Genomic DNA, 20980 nt, shown 5'->3' on the forward strand with positions numbered 1-20980 from the left:
GCTCACAGGGTATACATATAGGGGCCTATTTATCAAGGTCTGGCGGACCTGATCCGACAGTGCGCATCAGGTCCGACAGACCTTGCTGAATACGGCGAGCAATATGCTCGCCGTATTCAGCATTGCACCAGCAGCTCACAAGAGCTGCTGGTGCAACGCCGCCCCCTGCAGACTCGCGGCCAATAGGCTGCCAGCAGGGGGGTGTCAATCAACCCGATCGTACTAGATAGGGTTGATTTCCGGCGATGTCTGTCTGCCTGCTCAGAGCAGGCGGACAGGTTATGGAGCGGCGGTCTTTGTGACCGCTGCTTCATAACTGCTGTTTCTTGCAAGCCTGCAGGCTCGCCAGAAACACGGGGCATCAAGCTACATTCGGAGCTTGATACAACATATGCCCCAGTGGAGAGTAGAGGAAACTGCGCGAGAAAAGCATGAGGACGGCGCTGCTCAAAGTGAATTTGATAATATACATAAATTGAAAAGTGTAAAAAATTTATAAATGAATATTTAAAGGCAAACTGAAACCAAATTTTTTCTTTTACGATTCAGGTAGAGCATGCAATTGTAATAAAATTTTAAATTTACTACTATTTTTTTTTCTTCAGTCACCTTGGAGCTTGATTTGAAAAAGAAGGAATGTAAAGCTTACGAAATAGAACAATTTTAGGTTCAGCATCTTGGATAGCGATTACTGATTGGTGGCAACCGTTAGCCAACAATCATCAAGCACTACCCAGGTACTTACCCAAGGATGGGCTGGCTCATAGGCTTACATTCATTCTTTTTCAAATAAAGATAGTTACCAAGGGGTTAATTTATCAAGCTCCATACGGGGCTTCATGCCCCTGAGGCTCGCCGGAAAAGTTATGAAGCAGCTGTCGGCATTTATCGATGTGCGGCGGACATGATACGCTACATCGTATCATGTCCCCTCGCACATTAATACATTGACCCCCCCAAGAGAACACAGAAAATTTGATAATAGGAGTAAATTAGAAAGTTGAAAAAAAAAACATTGATGCTCTATCGGAATCATGAAAGAAATAATTTGGGTTCAGTGTCCCTTTACGTTTGAATCTGACTTTGTGCCCCATAAAGTTGATTAAAGTTTATCCCTTTATTTATAAATCATGAGAAGACAAATATATATAATCAAAAAAATGAATATATTTGGTCTTGGTTGGGCAAAGTTTCCATCTTTAATTCTGTAAATATTATAAAAAAAAAGGCCTTAAATGGATAATAAACAGTAAACACAAACATTTTATTTCAAGATAGAGATGAAAATTTAAACAATTATATTATTTAATAGTAAGTCATTATTTCTTCATTCACATGGAATCTTTATTTGAAAGCAGGAATGAGCATTTTTTAGGTTCAGAACCTGGGTTGCACTTGCTTATTGGTTTGTTAAATGTTGCCACCAATCTCAAAAGCTTGCCAGGGTACTAAAACAAAAAAATGGGCAGGCTCTGTCCTGTCCTTACCTTATCAACCTACAATTTCAAATAAAGATAACAAGAGAAAAAAGACAAATTCATAATAATAGGAGTAATTTAGAAAGTTGATTAAAAAATAAATGCTCTAGCAGAATCATGAAATAAATTTTCAGAGTTTACTATCCCTTTAAGCTTGACTTACATTCCTGCTTTTTCAAATAAAGATGCCATGACAATGAATAATAATATTGAATTTATTTCTTTAGTTTACACATTTAAAAAAAAAATAAAGATGCCATGACATAAAAAAATAATATTGAATTTATTTCTTTAGTTTACACATTTTGGCCTGTGTAGTATGTACACACAGGCTAACACACACTAGAGTTAGTTTTTTACTATAAAAGAAAATTGTTTTTGAAACTTACCAGTGCTTGACACAGGCGGCAGTCCGGTCCACTGCTCCAACTGCAAAGACAGCATCACAAACAGTGTTCCATGCCGCTTGCTTTGCCGAGGAGGAAACACTGGAGGAAAACAAGATGTGCCGGACCTTCAGCACAGCAGACACAAGACACAAATTTTCCTCTGGCATAAACATTGGCCCTCTATGCCTTGGTGATGTGGCACGCTGTTCAGCAGCACTAGAGTCAGACTCCTCAGAGGTTGTAAGTGGCCTCCTCCTCTTACATTGTTTTTTGGCACTGGTGTGCTTTTTAACTCCACCATGCCTCTCCTTGTCCCTACCTACCCTCTCCCTAGTACCAAGGTCCCTCTCCCTATGTACAGGGTGCCTATGATGAATCCTATGCCTATCCCTACCTCTATCACTATCCCTATTATTATTACTAGTACTCTCCCTAGCTCCACGGTCCCTATCCCTACGTCCACTCTCTCTAATATCACTACCTCTACTCTCCCTAGCTACACTGTCCCTATCTCTACTGTCCCTATCACCTCCATGAACACTCCCAATTTCTCTAAAAGACATTCTCTCTCCAATATCAAACTGCTCTCTTCAACTCACAAAAAATTATAAAGAAACAGATATTAGTTACATGGGTGTGGCTATAGTGTGCAGGAGTGATGCAAGCATAATTGTCAACCAGGCTGCCTGATTGGCTGCACAGTGCACACTGCACAGTCTAAATAATTATAAATATAATGATAAGTGTTTAAATGACATATTAAATGTATTTATTATTTATTATTAATATATTACAGCCATTTAAAAGTGGAATTACAATACATTTCATTTATGAATAATATATTGATATGATTAAATATCTAATCGATTTGAAAAAAAAAATCGAATGTATACGAAATTATCGAACCGAATCGTTTACGAAATTATAATTGAACGGGAAACGGTCATAAATTACTATTCGGCCCAAATTAAATTCGGTCCGAAATTACGAATAGGTCCGAAATTACCAATAGGTCCGAAATTACCAATAGGTCTGAAATTTGAATCGCGGTTTCGAATGAATCCGAACGAACGAATTACCTCCATGCACTGAGCCACTGACGGCCGAAGAGTGGACTAAAGGACTAGACAAGTATCGATAATCTGATTTCCTGATTTCTGTCAGAAAAATCTTCATATATAGGTAATCTATTATGGTTCCCAAGAAAGTTACCCTTGTGTTTGGGACTAAGGAACTCTCTTCCAAATATACCTTCCACCCGTGAGATCGCAGGAAGAATAACACCATGTCCGTGTAGGATTTTGCTTGTTGAAAGGATGGCGCCTGGACTACGATGTCATCCAGATAGGGTGCCACTGCAATGCCCCGTGACTGAAGCACCACTAACAGCGATCACAGAACCTTTGTGAAAATTCTGGGAGCTGTGGCAAGACCGAAAGGAAGAGCCACGAACTGGAAGAGTTTGTCCAGAAAGGCAAACCGTAGGAAATTGTGATGATCCCTGTGAATAGGAACACGTCTTTTAAATCCACTGTTGTCATAAATTGACCCTCTTGGATCAAGGGAAGAATGGAGCAAATAGTTTACATCTTGAAGGACGGTACCCTGAGAAATTTGTTTAGACTCTTGAGATCTAAAATTGGTCTGAAGGTTCCCTCTTTTTTGGGAACCACGAACAGATTGGAATAAAAACCCAGACCCTGTTCCTGTATTGGAACGGGAACGATCACTCCCAGGATGGAGAGGTCTCCTATGCAGCGTAAGAACGCCTCAATTTTTGTCTGGTCTGCAGATAATCTTGAAAGTAGAAACCTGCCTCTGGGAGGAAAACTTTTGAACTCTAATTTGTATCCCTGGGACACTTTCTATTGCCCAGGGATCCTGAACATCTCGAACCCAAGTCTGAGCGAAGAAGGAAAGTTTGCCCCCTACAAGATCTGGTCCCAGATCGGGGGCATGCCCTTCATGCTGTCTTTGATTCAATAGCAGGCTTCTTGGATTGTTTTCCCTTATTCCAAGACTGATTGGGTCTCCATGCAGGTTTAGACTGTTCCTGCTTGGAAGCGTTGGAAGAATTTCCCTTGAAATTTTGAAAGGAACGAAAATTACTCCTTTTTGTTTGTTTCTCTTATCCTGAGGGAGAAGATGACCTTTACCTCCCGTGAGATCAGTGATAATTTCCGTCAAGCCAGGTCCAAACAAGGTCTTCCCCTTGTAAGGAATAGCTAGAAGCTTAGACTTAGAGGATACATCCGCAGACCAAGGTTTTAACCGTAAGGCTCTGCGAGCTAGAATAGAGAAACCCAAAATCTTTGCTCCCAGTTTGATAACTTGAAGGGAAGCATCCGTAATAAAGGAATTAGCTAGTTTAAGAGCTTTTATCCTATCCTGGATTTCATCCAGAGGAGTTTCTGTCCTGAGAGCATCAGACAACGCATTGAACCAATATGCCGCCGCCTAGTGACGGTAGCAATGCACACAGCTGGCTGCCATTGTAAGCCCTGGTGTACATACATTGTTTTGAGTAGACCCTCTAATATCTTGTCCATAGGATCTTTGAAGGCACAACTATCCTCTATGGGAATAGTAGCTCTCTTAGCGAAGGTGGAAACGGCTCCTTCCACCTTGGGAACTGTTTGCCAAGCCTCCTTAACAGAGTCGGCTATGGGAAACATCTTTTTAAATATAGGAGATGGAGAAAAAGGTGTACCCGGTCTCTCCCACTCCTTAGCAATGATCTCAGAAGCTCGGTCTGGGACTGGAAACACATCTGTCGAGGAAGGAACCTCTAAATATTTGTTCAGCTTACTGGACTTTTTAGGAAACAACAACTAACAGATGTAGGTGCTCTAGCTGAAACCTGAAAGATACAACTTCAGTATCAGCAGGAATAATTACACTGTCAGAATTTCACCTTCAGATGCAACTACGGTATCCTCCTCTTCAGGCTTCTGGGAGGGGACCTCCGAAAACATAATTTATGTAAGAACTTACCTGATAAATTCATTTCTTTCATATTAGCAAGAGTCCATGAGCTAGTGACGTATGGGATATACATTCCTACCAGGAGGGGCAAAGTTTCCCAAACCTCAAAATGCCTATAAATACACCCCTCACCACACCCACAATTCAGTTTAACGAATAGCCAAGAAGTGGGGTGATAAAAAAGTGCGAAAGCATATAAAATAAGGAATTGGAATAATTGTGCTTTATACAAAATCATAACCACCACAAAAAAAAAGGGCGGGCCTCATGGACTCTTGCTAATATGAAAGAAATGAATTTATCAGGTAAGTTCTTACATAAATTATGTTTTCTTTCATGTAATTAGCAAGAGTCCATGAGCTAGTGACGTATGGGATAATGACTACCCAAGATGTGGATCTTTCCACACAAGAGTCACTAGAGAGGGAGGGATAAAATAAAGACAGCCAATTCCTGCTGAAAATAATCCACACCCAAAATAAAGTTTAACGAAAAACATAAGCAGAAGATTCAAACTGAAACCGCTGCCTGAAGTACTTTTCTACCAAAAACTGCTTCAGAAGAAGAAAAACTTTGCCTATAAATACACCCCTCACCACACCCACAAATCAGTTTAACGAATAGCCAAGAAGTGGGGTGCTAAGAAAAAAAGTGCGAAGCATATAAAATAAGGAATTGGAATAATTGTGCTTTATACAAAAAAATCATAACCACCCCAAAAAAGGGTGGGCCTCATGGACTCTTGTTAATATGAAAGAAATGAATTTATCAGGTAAGTTCTTACATAAATTATGTTTTCTTTCATGTAATTAACAAGAGTCCATGAGCTAGTGACGTATGGGATAATGACTACCCAAGATGTGGATCTTTCCACACAAGAGTCACTAGAGAGGGAGGGATAAAATAAAGACAGCCAATTCCTGCTGAAAATAATCCACACCCAAAATAAAGTTTAACAAAAAACATAAGCAGAAGATTCAAACTGAAACCGCTGCCTGAAGAACTTTTCTACCAAAAACTGCTTCAGAAGAAGAAAATACATCAAAATGGTAGAATTTAGTAAAAGTATGCAAAGAGGACCAAGTTGCTGCTTTGCAGATCTGGTCAACCGAAGCTTCATTCCTAAACGCCCAGGAAGTAGAAACTGACCTAGTAGAATGAGCTGTAATTCTCTGAGGCGGAGTTTTACCCGACTCAACATAGGCAAGATGAATTAAAGATTTCAACCAAGATGCCAAAGAAATGGCAGAAGCTTTCTGGCCTTTTCTAGAACCGGAAAAGATAACAAATAGACTAGAAGTCTTACAAAAAGATTTCGTAGCTTCAACATAATATTTCAAAGCTCTAACAACATCCAAAGAATGCAACAATTTCTCCTTAGAATTCTTAGGATTAGGACATAATGAAGGAACCACAATTTCTCTACTAATGTTGTTGGAATTCACAACTTTAGGTAAAAATTCAAAAGAAGTTCGCAACACCGCCTTATCCTGATGAAAAATCAGAAAAGGAGACTCACAAGAAAGAGCAGATAATTCAGAAACTCTTCTGGCAGAAGAGATGGCCAAAAGGAACAAAACTTTCCAAGAAAGTAATTAATGTCCAATGAATGCATAGGTTCAAACGGAGGAGCTTGAAGAGCTCCCAGAACCAAATTCAAACTCCAAGGAGGAGAAATTGACTTAATGACAGGCTTTATACGAACCAAAGCTTGTACAAAACAATGAATATCAGGAAGAATAGCAATCTTTCTGTGAAAAAGAACAGAAAGAGCAGAGATTTGTCCTTTCAAAGAACTTGCGGACAAACCCTTATCTAAACCATCCTGAAGAAACTGTAAAATTCTCGGTATTCTAAAAGAATGCCAGGAAAAATGATGAGAAAGACACCAAGAAATATAAGTCTTCCAGACTCTATAATATATCTCTCGAGATACAGATTTACGAGCCTGTAACATAGTATTAATCACAGAGTCAGAGAAACCTCTTTGACCAAGAATCAAGCGTTCAATCTCCATACCTTTAAATTTAAGGATTTCAGATCCTGATGGAAAAAAGGACCTTGTGACAGAAGGTCTGGTCTTAACGGAAGAGTCCACGGTTGGCAAGAGGCCATCCGGACAAGATCCGCATACCAAAACCTGTGAGGCCATGCCGGAGCTACCAGCAGAACAAACGAGCATTCCTTCAGAATCTTGGAGATTACTCTTGGAAGAAGAACTAGAGGCGGAAAGATATAGGCAGGATGATACTTCCAAGGAAGTGATAATACATCCACTGCCTCCGCCTGAGGATCCCGGGATCTGGACAGATACCTGGGAAGTTTCTTGTTTAGATGGGACGCCATCAGATCTATTTCTGGAAATTCCCACATTTGAACAATCTGAAGAAATACCTCTGGGTGAAGAGACCATTCGCCCGGATGCAACGTTTGGCGACTGAGATAATCCGCTTCCCAATTGTCTACACCTGGGATATGAACCGCAGAGATTAGACAGGAGCTGGATTCCGCCCAAACCAAAATTCGAGATACTTCTTTCATAGCCAGAGGACTGTGAGTCCCTCCTTGATGATTGATGTATGCCACAGTTGTGACATTGTCTGTCTGAAAACAAATGAACGATTCTCTCTTCAGAAGAGGCCAAAACTGAAGAGCTCTGAAAATTGCACGGAGTTCCAAAATATTGATCGGTAAACTCACCTCCTGAGATTCCCAAACTCCTTGTGCCGTCAGAGATCCCCACACAGCTCCCCAACCTGTGAGACTTGCATCTGTTGAAATTACAGTCCAGGTCGGAAGCACAAAAGAAGCCCCCTGAAATAAACGATGGTGATCTGTCCACCATGTTAGAGAGTGTCGAACAATCGGTTTTAAAGATATTAATTGAGATATCTTCGTGTAATCCTTGCATCATTGCTTCAGCATACAGAGCTGAAGAGGTCGCATGTGAAAACGAGCAAAGGGGATCGCGTCCGATGCAGCAGTCATAAGACCTAGAATTTCCATGCATAAGGCTACCGAAGGGAATGATTGTGACTGAAGGTTTCGACAAGCTGCAATCAACTTTAGACGTCTCTTGTCTGTTAAAGACAGAGTCATGGACACTGAATCCATCTGGAAACCCAGAAAGGTTACCCTTGTCTGAGGAATCAAATAACTTTTTGGTAAATTGATCCTCCAACCATGATCTTGAAGAAACAACACAAGTCGATTCGTATGAGATTCTGCTAAATGTAAAGACTGAGCAAGTACCAAGATATCGTCCAAATAAGGAAATACCACAATACCCTGTTCTCTGATTACAGACAGCAGGGCACCGAGAACCTTTGTAAAAATTCTTGGAGCTGTAGCTAGGCCAAACGGCAGAGCCACAAATTGGTAATGCTTGTCCAGAAACGAGAATCTCAGGAACTGATAATGATCTGGATGAATCGGAATATGCAGATATGCATCCTGTAAATCTATTGTGGACATATAATTCCCTTGCTGAACAAAACGTAAGATAGTCCTTACAGTTACCATCTTGAACGTTGGTATCCTTACATAACGATTCAATATTTTTAGATCCAGAACTGGTCTGAAAGAATTCTCCTTCTTTGGTACAATGAAGAGATTTGAATAAAACCCCATCCCCTGTTCCGGAACTGGAACTGGCATAAATACTCCAGTCAACTCTAGATCTGAAACACATTTCAGAAATGCTTGAGCTTTTACTGGATTTACTGGGACACGGGAAAGAAAAAATCTCTTTGCAGGAGGTCTCAACTTGAAACCAATTCTGTACCCTTCTGAAACAATGCTCTGAATCCAAAGATTGTGAACAGAATTGATCCAAATTACCTTGAAAAAACGTAACCTGCCCCCTACCAGCTGAGCTGGAATGAGGGCCGCACCTTCATGTGGACTGGAGATGGTCTCCAAACTGAAACTGCTCCTGAGGATGAAGGATCAGGCTTTTGTTCTTTGTTGAAACGAAAGGAACGAAAACGATTATTAGCCCTGTTTTTACCTTTAGATTTTTTATCCTGTGGTAAAAAAGTTCCTTTCCCACCAGTAACAGTTGAAATAATGGAATCCAACTGAGAACCAAATAATTTGTTACCCTGGAAAGAAATGGAAAGTAAAGTTGATTTAGAAGCCATATCAGCATTCCAAGTTTTAAGCCATAAAGCTCTTCTAGCTAAAATAGCTAGAGACATAAACCTGACATCAACTCTGATAATATAAAAAATGGCATCACAGATAAAATTATTAGCATGCTGAAGAAGAATAATAATATCATGAGAATCACGATGTGTTACTTGTTGCGCTAAAGTTTCCAACCAAAAAGTTGAAGCTGCAGCAACATCAGCCAAAGATATAGCAGGTCTAAGAAGATTACCTGAACACAGATAAGCTTTTCTTAGAAAGGATTCAATTTTCCTATCTAGAGGATCCTTAAACGAAGTACCATCTGACGTAGGAATAGTAGTACGTTTAGCAAGGGTAGAAATAGCCCCATCAACTTTAGGGATCTTGTCCCAAAATTCTAATCTGTCAGACGGCACAGGATATAATTGCTTAAAACGTTTAGAAGGAGTAAATAAATTACCCAAATTATTCCATTCCCTGGAAAATACTTCAGAAATAGCATCAGGGAGATAAAACACTTCTGGAATAACTACAGGAGATTTAAAAACCTTATTTAAACGTTTACATTTAGTATCAAGAGGACCAGAATCCTCTATTTCTAATGCAAATAACACTTCTTTAAGTAAAGAACGAATAAATTCCATCTTGAACAAATACAAAGATTTATCAGCATCAACCTCTGAGACAGAAACCTCTGAACCAGAAGAACCATTATCAGTATCAGAATGATGATGTTCATTTAAAAATTCATCTGAAAAAAAGAGAAGTTTTAAAAGACTTTTATGTATACTAGAAGGAGAAATAACAGACATAGCCTTCTTAATGGATTTAAAAAATAAAATCTCTTATGTTATCAGGAACACTCTGAAAATTAGATGTTGACGGACAGCAACAGGTAATGTAACAGTACTAAAGGAAATTTTATCTGCATTAATAAGTTTGACATGACAATCAATACAAACAACAGCTGGAGGAATAGCTACCAAAAGTTTACAGCAGATACACTTAGCTTTGGTAGATTCAGCACTTGACAGCGATTTTCCTGTAGTATCTTCTGACTCAGATGCAACGTGAGACATCTTGCAATATGTAAGAGAAAAAACAACATATATATAAAGCAAAATTGATCAAATTCCTTAAATGACAGTTTCAGGAATGGGAAAAAATGCCAAAGAACAAGCTTCTAGCAGCCAGAAGCAATAAAAAATGAGACTTAAATAATGTGGAGACAAAAGTGACGCCCATATTTTTTCGCGCCAAATAAGACGCCCACATTATTTGGCGCCTAAATGCTTTCTGGCGCCAAAAATGACGCCACGTCCGGAACGCCGACATTTTTGGCGCAAAATAACGTCAAAAAATGACGCAACTTCCGGCGACACGTATGACGCCGGAAACGGAAATAGAATTTTTGCGCCAAAAAAGTCCGCGCCAAGAATGACGCAATAAAATGAAGCATTTTCAGCCCCCGCGAGCCTAACAGCCCACAGGGAAAAAGTCAAATTTTAAGGTAAGAAAAATGTTAAATTAAAATGCATTATCCCAAATATGAAACCGACTGTCTGAAAATAAGGAAAGTTGAACATTCTGAGTCAAGGCAAATAAATGTTTGAATACATATATTTAGAACTTTATAAACAAAGTGCCCAACCATAGCTAGGAGTGTCACAGAAAATAAGACTTACTTACCCCAGGACACTCATCTACATATAGCAGATAGCCAAACCAGTACTGAAACGAGAATCAGCAGAGGTAATGGTATATATAAGAGTATATCGTCGATCTGAAAAGGGAGGTAAGAGATGAATCTCTACGACCGATAACAGAGAACCTATGAAATAGACCCCTTAGAAGGAGATCACTGCATTCAAATAGGCAATACTCTCCTCACATCCCTCTGACATTCACTGCACGCTGAGAGGAAAACCGGGCTCCAACTTGCTGCGGAGCGCATATCAACGTAGAATCTAGCACAAACTTACTTCACCACCTCCATCGGAGGCAAAGTTTGTAAAACTGAATTGTGGGTGTGGTGAGGGGTGTATTTATAGGCATTTTGAGGTTTGGGAAACTTTGCCCCTCCTGGTAGGAATGTATATCCCATACGTCACTAGCTCATGGACTCTTGCTAATTACATGAAAGAAATAGCAACAACTGCGTCAGAAACCTCGCTAACTGAATGTCCGATTTTCCTCTTACGCTTTCCATGCAACATTGGAAAAGTAGACAATGCATCTGAAATAGTAGAAGACATAAGAGAAACGATGTCCCTTAAAGTAACTCCAGCATGATTTTGAGAGGAAACGCAGGGCACTGCATGTGAGGGCAGTAAAATTTTGGATGTTTGAGGAGAAAGCTGCGGCATATATTGAACCTCAACAGAAGACTCCTGGACAACATCCGCTTTAGAAGAGGTTGGCTCAGAAAAAACATAATTTATGTAAGAACTTACCTGATAAATTCATTTCTTTCATATTAGCAAGAGTCCATGAGCTAGTGACGTATGGGATATACATTCCTACCAGGAGGGGCAAAGTTTCCCAAACCTTAAAATGCCTATAAATACACCCCTCACCACACCCACAATTCAGTTTAACGAATAGCCAAGAAGTGGGGTGATAAGAAAAAAGTGCGAAAGCATATAGAATAAGGAATTGGAATAATTGTGCTTTATACAAAAAAATCATAACCACCACAAAAAAGGGCGGGCCTCATGTACTCTTGCTAATATGAAAGAAATGAATTTATCAGGTAAGTTCTTACATAAATTATGTTTTCTTTCATGTAATTAGCAAGAGTCCATGAGCTAGTGACGTATGGGATAATGACTACCCAAGATGTGGATCTTTCCACGCAAGAGTCACTAGAGAGGGAGGGAAAAAATAAAGACAGCCAATTCCTGCTGAAAATAATCCACACCCAAAATAAAGTTTAATGAAAAACATAAACAGAAGATTCAAACTGAAACCGCTGCCTGAAGTACTTTTCTACCAAAAACTGCTTCAGAAGAAGAAAATACATCAAAATGGTAGAATTTAGCAAAAGTATGCAAAGAGGACCAAGTTGCTGCTTTGCAAATCTGATCAACCGAAGCTTCATTCCTAAACGCCCAGGAAGTAGAAACTGACCTAGTAGAGTGAGCTGTAATCCTTTGAGGCGGAGTTTTACCCGACTCGACATAGGCATGATGAATTAAAGATTTCAACCAAGATGCCAAAGAAATGGCAGAAGCTTTCTGGCCTTTTCTAGAACCGGAAAGATAACAAATAGACTAGAAGTCTTTCGGAAAGACTTAGTAGCTTCAACATAATATTTCAAAGCTCTAACAACATCCAAAGAATGCAACGATTTCTCCTTAGAATTCTTAGGATTAGGACATAATGAAGGAACCACAATTTCTCTACTAATGTTGTTGGAATTCACAACCTTAGGTAAAAATTCAAAAGAAGTTCTCAACACCGCCTTATCCTGATGAAAAATCAGAAAAGGAGACTCACAAGAAAGAGCAGATAATTCAGAGACTCTTCTGGCAGAAGAGATCGCCAAAAAGAACAAAACTTTCCAAGAAAGTAATTTAATGTCCAATGAATGCATAGGTTCAAACGGAGGAGCTTGAAGAGCCCCCAGAACCAAATTCAAACTCCAAGGAGGAGAAATTGACTTAATGACAGGTTTTATACGAACCAAAGCTTGTACAAAACAATGAATATCAGGAAGATTAGCAATCTTTCTGTGAAAAAGAACAGAAAGAGCAGAGATTTGTCCTTTCAAAGAACTTGCGGATAAACCTTTATCTAAACCATCCTGAAGAAACTGTAAAATTCTCGGAATTCTAAAAGAATGCCAAGAAAAATGATGAGAAAGACACCAAGAAATATAAGTCTTCCAGACTCTATAATATATCTCTCTGGATACAGATTTACGAGCCTGTAACATAGTATTAATCACAGAGTCAGAGAAACCCCTTTGACCAAGAATCAATCGTTCAATCTCCATACCTTTAAATTTAAGGATTTGAGATCCTGATGGAAAAAAGGAACTTGCGACAGAAGGTCTGGTCTTAGCGGAAGAGTCCACGGATGGCAAGAGGCCATCCGGACAAGATCCGCATACCAAAACCTGTGAGGCCATGCCGGAGCTACCAGCAGAACAAACGAGCATTCCTTCAGAATCTTGGAGATTACTCTTGGAAGAAGAACTAGAGGCGGAAAGATATAGGCAGGATGATACTTCCAAGGAAGTGATAATGCATCCACTGCTTCCGCCTGAGGATCCCGGGATCTGGACAGATACCTGGGAAGTTTCTTGTTTAGATGAGACACCATCAGATCTATTTCTGGAAGCTCCCACATTTGAACAATCTGAAGAAATACCTCTGGGTGAAGAGACCATTCGCCCGGATGCAATGTTTGGCGACTGAGATAATCCGCTTCCCAATTGTCTATACCTGGGATATGAACCGCAGAGATTAGACAGGAGCTGGATTCCGCCCAAACCAGAATTCGAGATACTTCTTTCATAGCCAGAGGACTGTGAGTCCCTCCTTGATGATTGATGTATGCCACAGTTGTGACATTGTCTGTCTGAAAACAAATGAACGATTCTCTCTTCAGAAGAGGCCAAGACTGAAGAGCTCTGAAAATTGCACGGAGTTCCAAAATATTGATCGGCAATCTCACCTCCTGAGATTCCCAAACTCCTTGTGCCGTCAGAGATCCCCACACAGCTCCCCAACCTGTGAGACTTGCATCTGTTGAAATTACAGTCCAGGTCGGAAGCACAAAAGAAGCCCCCTGAATTAAACGATGGTGATCTGTCCACCACGTTAGAGAGTGTCATACAATCGGTTTTAAAGATATTAATTGAGATATCTTTGTGTAATCCCTGCACCATTGATTCAGCATACAGAGCTGAAGAGGTCGCATGTGAAAACGAGCAAAGGGGATCGCGTCCGATGCAGTAGTCATAAGACCTAGAATTTCCATGCATAAGGCTACCGAAGGGAATGATTGTGACTGAAGGTTTCGACAAGCTGAAATCAATTTTAGACCTCTCTTGTCTATCAAAGACAGAGTCATGGACACTGAATCTATCTGGAAACCCAGAAAGGTTACCCTTGTCTGAGGAATCAATGAACTTTTTAGTGAATTGATCCTCCAACCATGATCTTGAAGAAACAACACAAGTCGATTCGTATGAGATTCTGCTAAATGTAAAGACTGAGCAAGTACCAAGATATCGTCCAAATAAGGAAATACCACAATACCCTGTTCTCTGATTACAGACAGAAGGGCACCGAGAACCTTTGTAAAAATTCTTGGAGCTGTAGCTAGGCCAAACGGCAGAGCCACAAACTGGTAATGCTTGTCCAGAAAAGAGAATCTCAGGAACTGATAATGATCTGGATGAATTGGAATATGCAGATATGCATCCTGTAAATCTATTGTGGACATATAATGCCCTTGCTGAACAAAAGGCAAGATAGTCCTTACAGTTACCATTTTGAACGTTGGTATCCTTACATAACGATTCAATATTTTTAGATCCAGAACTGGTCTGAAGGAATTCTCCTTCTTTGGTACAATGAAGAGATTTGAATAAAACCCCATCCCCTGTTCCAGAACTGGAACTGGCAAAATTACTCCAGCCAACTCTAGATCTGAAACACATTTCAGAAATGCTTGAGCTTTCACTGGATTTACTGGGACACGGGAAAGAAAAAATCTCTTTGCAGGAGGTCTTATCTTGAAACCAATTCTGTACCCTTCTGAAACAATGTTCTGAATCCAAAGATTGTGAACAGAATTGATCCAAATTTCTTTGAAAAAACGTAACCTGCCCCCTACCAGCTGAGCTGGAATGAGGGCCGCACCTTCATGTGGACTTAGAAGCTGGCTTTGCTTTTCTAGAAGGCTTGGATTTATTCCAGACTGGAGATGGTTTCCAAACTGAAACTGCTCCTGAGGATGAAGGATCAGGCTTTTGTTCTTTGTTGAAACGAAAGGAACAAAAACGATTATTAGCCCTGTTTTTACCCTTAGATTTTTTATCCTGTGGTAAAAAAGTTCCTTTCCCACCAGTAACAGTTGAGATAATAGAACCCAACTGAGAACCAAATAATTTGTTACCCTGGAAAGAAATGGAAAGTAGAGTTGATTTAGAAGCCATATCAGCATTCCAAGTTTTAAGCCATAAAGCTCTTCTAGCTAAAATAGCTAGAGACATAAACCTGACATCAACTCTGATAATATCAAAAATGGCATCACAGATAAAATTATTAGCATGTTGAAGAAGAATAATAATATTATGAGAATCATGATCTGTTACTTGTTGCGCTAAAGTTTCCAACCAAAAAGTTGAAGCTGCAGCAACATCAGCCAATGATATAGCAGGTCTAAGAAGATTACCTGAACACAGATAAGCTTTTCTTAGAAAGGATTCAATTTTCCTATCTAAAGGATCCTTAAACGAAGTACCATCTGACGTATGAATAGTAGTACGTTTAGCAAGGGTAGAAATAGCCCCATCAACTCTAGGGATTTTGTCCCAAAATTCTAATCTGTCAGACGGAACAGGATATAATTGCTTAAAACGTTTAGAAGGAGTAAATGAATTACCCAAATTATTCCATTCTCTGGAAATTACTTCAGAAATAGCACCAGGAACAGGAAAAACTTCTGGAATAACCACAGGAGATTTAAAGACCTTATCTAAATGTTTAGATTTAGTATCAAGAGGACCAGAATCCTCAATTTCTAAAGCAATTAGTACTTCTTTAAGTAAAGAACGAATAAATTCCATTTTAAATAAATATGAAGATTTATCAGCATCAATCTCTGAGACAGAATCCTCTGAACCAGAAGAGTCATTAGAATCAGAATGATGATGTTCATTTAAAAATTCATCTGGTACATTACTAAAGGAAATATTATCTGCATTAACAAGTTTGTCATGACAATTAATACAAACAACAGCTGGAGGAATAGCTACCAAAAGTTTACAGCAGATACACTTAGCTTTGGTAGTTCCAGCACCAGACAGCGATTTTCCTGAAGTATCTTCTGACTCAGATGCAACGTGAGACATCTTGCAATATGTAAGAGAAAAAACAACATATAAAGCAAAATTGATCAAATTCCTTAAATGACAGTTTCAGGAATGGGAAAAAATGCCAGTGAACAAGCTTCTAGCAACCAGAAGCAATAATTAATGAGACTTAAATAATGTGGAGACAAAAGCGACGCCCATATTTTTTTAGCGCCAAATAAGACGCCCACATTATTTGGCGCCTAAATGCTTTTGGCGCCAAAAATGACGCCACGTCCGGAACGCCGACATTTTTTGGCGCAAAAGAACGTCAAAAATGACGCAACTTCCGGCGACACGTATGACGCCGGAAACAGAAAAGATTTTTTGCGCCAAAAAAGTCAGCGCCAAGAATGACGCAATAAAATGAAGCATTTTCAGCCCCTGCGAGCCTAACAGCCCACAGGGAAAAAAGTCAAATCTTTAAGGTAAAAAATATTTGATTCAAATGCATTATCCCAAATATGAAACCGACTGTCTGAAAATAAGGAATGTTGAACATCCTGAGTCAAGGCAAATAAATGTTTGAATACATATATTTAGAACTTTATTAAAAAAGTGCCCAACCATAGCTTAGAGTGTCACAGAAAATAAGACTTACTTACCCCAGGACACTCATCTACATGTTTGTAGAAAGCCAAACCAGTACTGAAACAAAAATCAGCAGAGGTAATGGTATATTTATAAGAGTATATCGTCGATCTGAAAAGGGAGGTAAGAGATGAATCTCTACGACCGATAACAGAGAACCTATGAAATAGACCCCGTAGAAGGAGATCACTGCATTCAAATAGGCAATACTCTCCTCACATCCCTCTGACATTCACTGCACGCTGAGAGGAAAACCGGGCTCCAACCTGCTGCGGAGCGCATATCAACGTAGAATCTAGCACAAACTTACTTCACCACCTCCATAGGAGGCAAAGTTTGTAAAACTGAATTGTGGGTGTGGTGAGGGGTGTATTTATAGGCATTTTAAGGTTTGGGAAACTTTGCCCCTCCTGGTAGGAATGTATATCCCATACGTCACTAGCTCATGGACTCTTGCTAATTACATGAAAGAAAATCTTTTCCCTATAATTTAAAGTCCTCTCAATACATGAGGAACAGAAAGGGATTGGTGGTTCCACATTGGCATCAAAACAAAAGGAGCAAGTAACATCTTGCTTGGCCCCTTGGTCCATACTGGTTCACAATTAGTTAATTATCAAATAAAATCTCAAATTTGTAAAAAAAAAAAAAAAAAGTGAAAAAACGTTACTGTCCCTTTAAATTTAAATGTGTAACTTTTATACTTTGACTGTAAAAACGTACTCCCTTGAACTAAAAGCAAATAAAATGACACCCCTACACCTCAGCAGCTCTGCTGAGGTGCCTACCTGACTGCAAGACCGGAGAAACTTCCTTCTTTGTAGGAAAAATGATCCGGACTCAAAAGGGGAACAACACAGCTGCTTTCCGGTCCTAGAAGCACTTGTTTAACTTAGAACATGCGTTTCTAGGCAGAGACTGGAACTTTCTGACTTACTTGTCAGTACACTGAGGCGCAATGCAAAAGGCGCGCAACTCAGAAGGACCCGCCCATCGTGGGCATTGCAAACAATAACCAAGTCTCCCAGTCGTATATTGAGAGGAAAAAAGTGCCATAAGTGTAAAACCACCAGAGCCACCTGCCACCCAGTGCCTGTTTAATGCTGTCCATCCACTAATAAAGTGCATATTATATGAGCCACTTATATTGTGTAATGTTGATAGTGAAGTGCTCCCTTTCTTTTTAATGACACGATGAGTCCACGAATCATCTTAATTACTAATGGGATATTCACCTCCTGGTCAGCAGGAGGCGGCAAAGAGCACCACAGCAAAGCTGTTAAATAGCTCCTCCCTTCCCTCCCACGTCATTCTCTTTGCCTACATTAAGTGCAAGGAGGTGGTAAATTAGGTGTTAAAAAAACATAATTTATGTAAGAACTTACCTGCTAAATTAATTTCTTTCATATTAGCAAGAGTCCATGAGCTAGTGACGTATGGGATATACATTCCTACCAGGAGGGGCAAAGTTTCCCAAACCTCAAAATGCCTATAAATACACCCCTCACCACACCCACAAATCAGTTTAACGAATAGCCAAGAAGTGGGGTGATAAGAAAAAAGTGCGAAAGCATAAAAAATAAGGAATTGGGATAATTGTGCTTTATACAAAAAAATCATAACCACCACAAAAAAGGGTGGGCCTCATGGACTCTTGCTAATATGAAAGAAATTAATTTATCAGGTAAGTTCTTACATAAATTATGTTTTCTTTCATGTAATTAGCAAGAGTCCATGAGCTAGTGACGTATGGGATAATAAATACCTAAGATCTGGAACTTCCACGCAAGAGTCACTAGAGAGGGAGGGATAAAATAAAGACAGCCAATTCCGCTGAAAAAATAATCCACAACCCAAATCAAAAAGTTTTAATCTTATAATGAAAAAAACTGAAATTATAAGCAGAAGAATCAAACTGAAACAGCTGCCTGAAGTACTTTTCTACCAAAAACTGCTTCAGAAGAAGAAAACACATCAAAATGGTAGAATTTAGTAAAAGTATGCAAAGAAGACCAAGTTGCTGCTTTGCAAATCTGATCAACCGAAGCTTCATTCCTAAATGCCCAGGAAGTAGAAACTGACCTAGTAGAATGAGCTGTAATCCTTTGAGGCGGAGTTTTACCCGACTCGACATAAGCATGATGAATCAAAGACTTTAACCAAGACGCCAAAGAAATGGCAGAGGCCTTCTGACCTTTCCTGGAACCGGAAAAGATAACAAAAAGACTAGAAGTCTTTCGGAAATCTTTAGTAGCTTCAACATAATATTTCAAAGCTCTAACTACATCCAAAGAATGTAACGATCTTTCCTTAGAATTCTTAGGATTAGGACACAATGAAGGAACCACAATTTCTCTACTAATGTTGTTAGAATTCACAACTTTAGGTAAACATTTAAATGAAGTCCGCAACACCGCCTTATCCTGATGAAAAAATCAGAAAAGGAGATTCACAAGAAAGAGCAGATAACTCAGAAACTCTTCTAGCAGAAGAGATGGCCAAAAGGAACAACACTTTCCAAGAAAGTAATTTAATATCCAGAGAATGCATAGGTTCAAACGGAGGAGCTTGTAAAGCCCCCAGAACCAAATTCAAACTCCAAGGTTTTATACGAACCAAAGCCTGTACAAAACAATGAATATCAGGAAGATTAGCAATCTTTCTGTGAAACAGCACATAAAGAGCAGAAATTTGTCCTTTCAAAGAACTTGCAGACAAACCTTTATCCAGACCATCCTGAAGAAACTGTAAAATTCTAGGAATTCTAAAAGAATGCCAGTAAAATTGATGAGAAGAACACCAAGAAATGTAAGTCTTCCAGACTCGATAATATATCTTCCTAGACACAGATTTACGAGCCTGTAACATAGTAATAATTATGGAGTCAGAGAAATCTTTATGACTGAGAATCAAGCGTTCAATCTCCATACCTTCAAATTTAATGATTTGAGATCCTGATGGAAAAAAGGACCTTGAGATAGAAGGTCTGGTCTTAATGGAAGAGTCCAAGGTTGGCAAGTAGCCATCCGAACAAGATCCGCATGCCAAAACCTGTGAGGCCATGCTGGAGCCACCAGCAGAACAAACGCTCTTTTAGAATCTTGGAGATCACTCTTGGAAGAAGAACTAGAGGCGGAAAGATATAGGCAGGATGATACTTCCAAGGAAGTGACAATGCATCCACTGCCTCCGCCTGAGGATCCCTGGATCTGGACAGATACCTGGGAAGTTTCTTGTTTAGATGAGAGGCCATCAGATCTATTTCTGGAAGTCCCCAGATTTGAACAATCTGAAGAAATACCTCTGGGTGAAGAGACCATTCGCCCGGATGTAACGTCTGGCGACTGAGATAATCCGCTTCCCAATTGTCTATACCTGGGATGTGAACCGCAGAAATTAGACAGGAGCTGGATTCCGCCCATACAAGTATCCGAGATACTTCTTTCATAGCCAGAGGACTGTGAGTCCCCCCTTGATGATTGACATATGCCACGGTTGTGACATTGTCCGTCTGAAAACAAATGAACGATTCTCTCTTCAGAAGAGGCCACGACTGAAAAGCTCTGAAAATCGCACAGAGTTCCAAAATGTTGATTGGTAATCTCGCCTCCTGAGATTCCCGAACCCCCTGCGCTGTCAGAGACCCCCATACAGCTCCCCAACCTGTCAGACTCGCATCTGTTGAGATCACAGTCCAGGTTGGAAGAACAAAAGAAGCCCCTTGAACTAAACGATGGTGATCTGTCCACCACGTCAGAGAGTGTCGTACAATCGGATTTAAAGATATTAACTGTGATATCTTTGTATAATCCCTGCACCACTGGTTCAGCATACAAAGCTGAAGAGGTCGCATGTGAAAACGAGCAAAGGGGATCGCGTCCGATGCAGCAGTCATAAGACCTAGAATTTCCATGCATAAGGCTTCCGAAGGGAATGATTGAGACTGAAGGTTTCGACAAGCTGAAACCAATTTCAGACGTCTCTTGTCCGTCAGAGACAAAGTCATGGACACTGAATCTATTTGGAAACCTAAAAAGGTTACCCTTGTCTGAGGAATCAATGAACTCTTTGGTAAATTGATCCTCCAACCATGTTCTTGAAGAAACGACACAAGTCGAATCGTATGAAATTCTACTAAATGTGAAGACTGAGCAAGTACCAAGATATCGTCCAAATAAGGAAATACCACAATACCCTGTTCTCTGATTACAGATAGAAGGGCACAGAGAACCTTTGAAAAAATCCTTGGAGCTGTTGCTAGGCCGAACGGCAGAGCCACAAACTGGTAATGCTTGTCTAGAAAAGAGAATCTCAGAAAC

The 20980-nt window shown here is 39.8% G+C and overlaps 1 protein-coding gene across 1 annotated transcript in view; it reads right to left on the reverse strand.

Annotated features, from left to right (window-relative positions):
* Positions 1-20980, reverse strand: part of ATXN2L (ataxin 2 like) — a 247354-nt gene that overhangs the window by 7256 nt on the left and 219118 nt on the right. The window contains exon 19 of the mRNA XM_053694196.1: positions 1868-1992. Coding sequence (XP_053550171.1) covers positions 1868-1992 — 125 coding nt within the window. The remainder of the gene's footprint in view (positions 1-1867; positions 1993-20980) is intronic.

Source organism: Bombina bombina, chromosome 11 (genome assembly GCF_027579735.1).
Source record: "Bombina bombina isolate aBomBom1 chromosome 11, aBomBom1.pri, whole genome shotgun sequence".
Lineage (NCBI taxonomy): Eukaryota > Metazoa > Chordata > Amphibia > Anura > Bombinatoridae > Bombina > Bombina bombina.